The sequence below is a fragment of the Erithacus rubecula genome, assembly GCF_903797595.1.
Source record: "Erithacus rubecula genome assembly, chromosome: 1".
Taxonomy (NCBI): domain Eukaryota; kingdom Metazoa; phylum Chordata; class Aves; order Passeriformes; family Muscicapidae; genus Erithacus; species Erithacus rubecula.
This window is the reverse complement of record NC_136658.1, coordinates 86,527,910-86,533,474: the sequence shown is the minus strand read 5'-3', so window position 1 is coordinate 86,533,474 and position 5,565 is coordinate 86,527,910. Positions and strand designations below refer to the sequence as shown.

At 48.3% G+C, this 5,565-nt stretch overlaps 1 protein-coding gene across 1 annotated transcript; it reads right to left on the bottom strand.

Annotated features, from left to right (window-relative positions):
* Positions 1 to 629: 629 nt before the first annotated feature.
* SOWAHC (sosondowah ankyrin repeat domain family member C) lies at positions 630 to 5,505 on the bottom strand (the record flags this gene model as incomplete). The annotated part of the gene is made up of 1 exon (XM_079316692.1): positions 630 to 5,505. One exon carries the CDS (start codon positions 5,503 to 5,505, stop codon positions 4,000 to 4,002), a length of 1,506 nt encoding a protein of 501 aa, XP_079172818.1. The 3' UTR covers positions 630 to 3,999.
* Positions 5,506 to 5,565: the final 60 nt, after the last annotated feature.

Genomic DNA, 5,565 nt, shown 5'->3' with positions numbered 1-5,565 from the left:
AGCTGCATGCATTCTCATCCACCAGCATGGTAACAGCTGTGACTTTTTTCAGTTTAAGCATAAATCTGGATGTCTGTTAGGAGCTACTGGCCACATGAGGTTTTGACATGACTTCTGGTAAGGCAGCAGTTTCAAAGAATTTTTAGATACAACAATACCTCACATTCTAGCTTGGTGATGAAGCTTCCCTTTATAGTAGCCACCAGCTGTAGGTAAGACACATTGCAAAATACCTTAATCCTAAACCCTTTTTAATTAGGTGTTGACCTTTACACAGTGACTAAAACTAGTATTAGTCTTTCCAGAGTCAGAGATATTAAGCTGCACAGAAATAAGGTCAGAATGCTATTTTAAGTTAAGCAATGCCACTCTCCCAGGCCCTTATTTAGACATATTTGTCTACAATAAAAATTGTTGCCTTCATTTACTTTGACATGAGTTATTAGAAAGTAGCTGCCAAAGAAAAATGTTACTGTCTTGCAAACAACTCTACTGTATTTTTTCCACATCTTGCTGCTTGAGCACTAGACCACATCAAACATCCTGATAATTAAAAAAAAAACCAACATAAACCAGTAGACAGTTTTAACAACCAATATGCACCTAAATATGTAGCATTCAGGAGCCAATTCAGAGCATTCATGGGCTCTCTTTATTTCGTAAAACTAAAGCTTACAGATTTTCAACTCATAACCACTCAGAGAGACAAACACAAAAAGTGTATCAATAAAACCCAACAGGCTTCCAGGCCTCTAAAATTTTTTGAACATAAAGTACAAAAAAAAAAAATACCACATGTTACTACATTACAGTCTTGCTGCCTTACACACCATCATAAAAAGTGAACAAACATTCAGTAACTTCAGGCATACCATTAAAAAGATACCAGTAAGTGCTCCAGTTTTCTGTACCATACAACTTTATTTCAGTAACATCTTTCTAGGCAATGTATCCAAAATATTTGACTCTAGCATACCTTTAGACTGCAAATGTACTGAAATAGGGCATTAAGTCTTTCCTACCTCAAAAAAAAAAACAACAAAACCATTAAGTTTTAGGTCATATTATAAAAAGTAACCATGTGGAATGTGACAAGTCATAATGTGAAATCAAAGTGCTTTATTCCCATAGCGCAGACAGACACAAGTGGTTATCCAGCCATTCTTTAGTGTATCTCAAACACCAAAAGAGGTATTTGCTCTGTTGCACCCCACCTTGCAGAGACCTTTGGACCATTATGGTGAAATTTCACTAACTGACAGCTAAACAGCATCAGCAGACAAGCAATTTCACTTTGATACTTCAAATAATGAGTTATGAATGAGGCATCTTTTCATCATTATTCAAGTTTCCTTAATAATTTGTGAAGTTCTACTGTATTATGTAACATTATATTCCAGTTAGTCTCTTAAAATCCAAGATACCCTCTATTTGAAAATTTCAAATTATTTCCCTAGAACCCAACAACTGTCTAAGACTCAGTATTTTTGTGCAATTCTTTGCTACTTGCATGTGAAGAGAGAAACAGTTGAAAGAACTGTATGAAAGAATTATAAACTCTCAAAGCAGAAAACAACTTTAATAAGGTTTGGACATCAGTAGTTTAATGGAATATGCACTCAACTCAGATGGTCCCATACTGAAGAATACTCATGTTTTAACTGTTCTGTCAGAAAACGTCCTTCCTACAGAAGTTTCAAAACCTATTTATCTTGCAGAGAAAAGTTTAAGACTTAGGCATTTTTTATCTTTCCTGTTACAACAGATTTAGCTCTACATCATAACGTGTATGATTAATCCTCCCTGTTTCAGACACCTCCCTGTACAGGTGTACAGTTTAAACAGGGAGGACTGAGGGAAAATTTCTGGTCCCATCCCACAGACATAAAGACAAAGCACTTTGCAAGACTGGTTTTATCCATTGCATTTGTGGCAACCAACCCAAAATGAAGGCACATGAAATCTATAACATTATAGCTTATAAATTGTAAACTAAAGCTGAACCTCTCTATAATTTCTAGTCTTTTTGCACAGAAGTAATGACCAGCACCTATGCAGAGGTTCTATATTAAGTTTAATGCAGCTTTTTCCAGAAATAGTTAAGTGCCACTTGCATGCCTGTGCAAACACTGCCATTATTAGGTTTTGACATGAAGTGCAGAAACTGGTTGTTTATCTGCATGGAAAGTCTGATGCCGATGCATCAGTAGCACTTCCTTCCCGTCTCTATGAGAAATATAAGTCACTAGCAACAGCTCAAAAGTGCACACTCCTAGCAGCAGGTTTCCTGTCAGGTGTTCTGCAGCCTGTGGCATGCATTTAATCAGTGTCTCAAATTAGGATTTTAACATGTCAAAGCCTATCTACTTTTGGTTAGTTACAGGCCAGGCACGCACATGCATCTTAAGGAAGCCAGCTCGAAACATGCTTTGACAGATGCTGCATTGAAACTGGCCATACTTTAACAACTAAACACAGATGAGCTGCTAAACACACTGAGTGGCACTCAGGATCCAGGGTCAGCTCAACACCTCAGCTCTTAAGGAAAGCTGAATATGGATATAAATCTGCCTCCTAGACTTCACTGAAACTGCTACCTTTAAAACAGAGAAACAAGATTCAAGGTTTCCGAAAGCTTCAGCAGATGGATAGGCTCATCAATCAGATTAAGACTTACTAGGTTGTCAAACAACAGTTCAAAGTCTTGGCTATAGCTTCTCTAGAAAGGTAGGTTTAAAGGAACTCAAACACCACTGCCACCACTTAGCTAGAACGCTTCTGCTTCATTCAGAATGATAAACAGGTATAGCGTTTTGGAGTTCTATTTTCACCCTATGTGTGAATTCACACGCCTTTCTTTTTTTTGTTCTTCCCCTCTCTTTATTTTTTCTCTATTCCCACAGTGTAAGTTGAAGGGATTGGCACACAAATAACTAGCAAACACAGACCTGTAGCTATTACATTACAGAACCATATTAGAGTTTCATGAAGATTTCATGCAATGGTGTCTGTGCTCTCTTATTCTAAAAGAGAATTGTTTTCACAGGTAACACATACAACACAATTTTGTGATTTTAAATGCAGTGAGTCACACAAAAAACATTAACAAGAATTGACCAGACTTAATAAGTGGAACTGCGCTAGGTCTGGCACTTGAGAATTCACAGTGATTAAAATAAAATTGCTTTGCCTAAGACAAAACATGATACCAAATATATATAAAAACTTTTTGCTTCTATTATCTTGTATTAGTATTCCAAATGCGATAAGCAAGCTCAGTAGTACCTCAGACAACAAAGACTTCTCTGCACATAGTTAACTTTATTCATTGCTTGCAGTGCAATTATTTTTTTTAGTAGTATATTCATGATGTCAAATCAAGCAATTTTCAATGCATAAAGTCAACACAGGCTCAACTCTTTGATGGATTGAAGCTTGGATTATGACAGGAAACCACTCTGTACCGTCTCGTTTTGTGTACCCAACTCCACACTGTGCCAGGTGGTATTGCTGCTAAAGAGAAACTTAAGGTATACTTGTCTATTACTGAGGTGCTCTTCTGACATAGCAAGTTGTTTGCTGATAGTTTATAGTACCAGTTGATAATGTAAGAATAAAGCATTTGCACTTTTCTTTCCTCCACTCACTTCACTAATCCTAGTAGTTCCACTAACACAGGTTTACGATCACAAAGCCGAACTTCACGATCTTTAGAGAGAAAGGAGCACAGCTTTTAAACACCCCAGCGTTTCTCAACCCACCCACTGCCTCCCATTGCAGCACTGAGGGCCTGGCTGAAGCAGCCGCTCCCAGAGCCCCGCTGACCTGCTGGGCTCACTGACCACGCCAAACTGGGAGTTAAAGCAAGACACTCAGGACCCTTCTGGCCAGAGTCCACGAGTGTAGGCGAGCCCCACTCGTACCTGCCTCACCTTCTGTGCTACACCTGAGGGCACTTTGGTCCGTGCATCCACCTCCCAAACCTCCTGCTCCCCGGCCTTATCCAAACACATTGGACTTTGGCCTAAGCTTGAATGATGATTTCAGGGATTTCTCCTCATGCTCTTCCTCCTCAGTGTCACCACGAAAGGAGGGCGTGTTGTGGATGATCTGAGTCCTGAAGCGGATCTTATTAAGCCGAGGCTTCATCCGTCCGCTGCCAGAGGCTTTCCTGGTCATCTCCTTGCCTTTGCCGGGCACCGCCGCCCCATCGGTACCGTCAGCTTCCTCCCCAGCGCCGTGATGGTGGTGGGAGAGCCGGTAGTTCATGAGATTAGACGGCAACACCTTGGAGAGCCTCCAGCGCCCGCTCCCATTGCCAGCATTCCCTTCCTCCTCCTCCTCCTCCAGGGCCCCCACGAGGTTCCGCATGTCCCCCGAGGTGCCCTGCTGCAGGTACTGCGCGGCCTTGCGCCCGCTGTAGTCGCGGATGTCCACGTCGGCGTCGTAGGCTCCCACCAGCAGCTTCACGACCTCGGCGTGCCCGTGCATGGCGGCGATGTGCAGCGCCGTGTGCCCGCCGCTCGTGCGGGCGTTGATGTCCACGGGCAGCCCGTGCCGCTGCGCGAAGTTGACCAGCGTGGCCAGCAGCTCCTGCCGCCCGTGCTTGGCGGCCCAGTGCAGCACCGTGAAGCCGGTGATGAAGTCCCGCTTGCAGAGCAGCGCCGGCTCGCAGCTCAGCAGCCCCTCCAGGCTCTCCCACCGCCCGTCCGAGGCCGACAGCATCCAGGCGTGTTCCAGGGGGTCCAGTGCCACGGAGCCGGTGGTGCTCCCCTCCTCCTCGGCGGAGGACGAGGCCACCGAGGCGCTGTCCGAGTCGCGGCCGCGGCCCCCGCCGGGGAGGGCGCCGCGCTTCAGCTGAGGGGAGCTGCCCCGCGCCGCCTCCCGCAGGCTCCGGCGGCCGCCGCCCTGCGCCGCCGCCCCGGGGGCTCCGTCCGCCGCCCCCGCCTCGTCCGCCGCCGGGGGCCGCCCCGGGCCCGCCGCTATCGCGGTCTCCTCGCCGCCGCCGCCGCCTTCGCCGCGCCCGGGCGGCGGCCCCCGCCGGGAGCCCCTCCGCTGGCCCCCAGCCACCGCCGGGCTCGGCCGGGGCGGCTCGCCCCGCTGCTCTGGGGGCTGCGGGCGGATGCCGGCATCCTCGCCAGTTGCCGGCGGCGTCTCCTCAGCGCCTGCCCGTGGGGAGGGCGGCGGGCTCGGCTGCTTCGCGCTGTTCTCCGCCGCCGGCTCCTGCTCGCCGGCGGTCAGGGGGGCGGCGGCGGGGGGCTCGGGGGCGCAGTAGCGGCGGCGGAGGTGCACGAACTTGACGCCGGTGCCGGGCTCCTGGCGCACGGTGGCCACTGCGTTGACCAGCTCCTTGAAGCGGTGCCGGGCGGCGGCGCGGCGGGAGGGCTCCGCGGGGTTCAGCCAGTCCCGGAAATGCTCCAGCAGCTCCGCGTTGCGCGCCCGCCCGCCCCGCGCCGCCAGGAACCGCACCACTGACTCCTGCTGCAGCTCCGCCGGCTCCGCCATCGCCGCCGCTACCCCATCGCGCCGCCGGCGCTCCTCCTGCTGCTACCGCCGCTGCTGGCG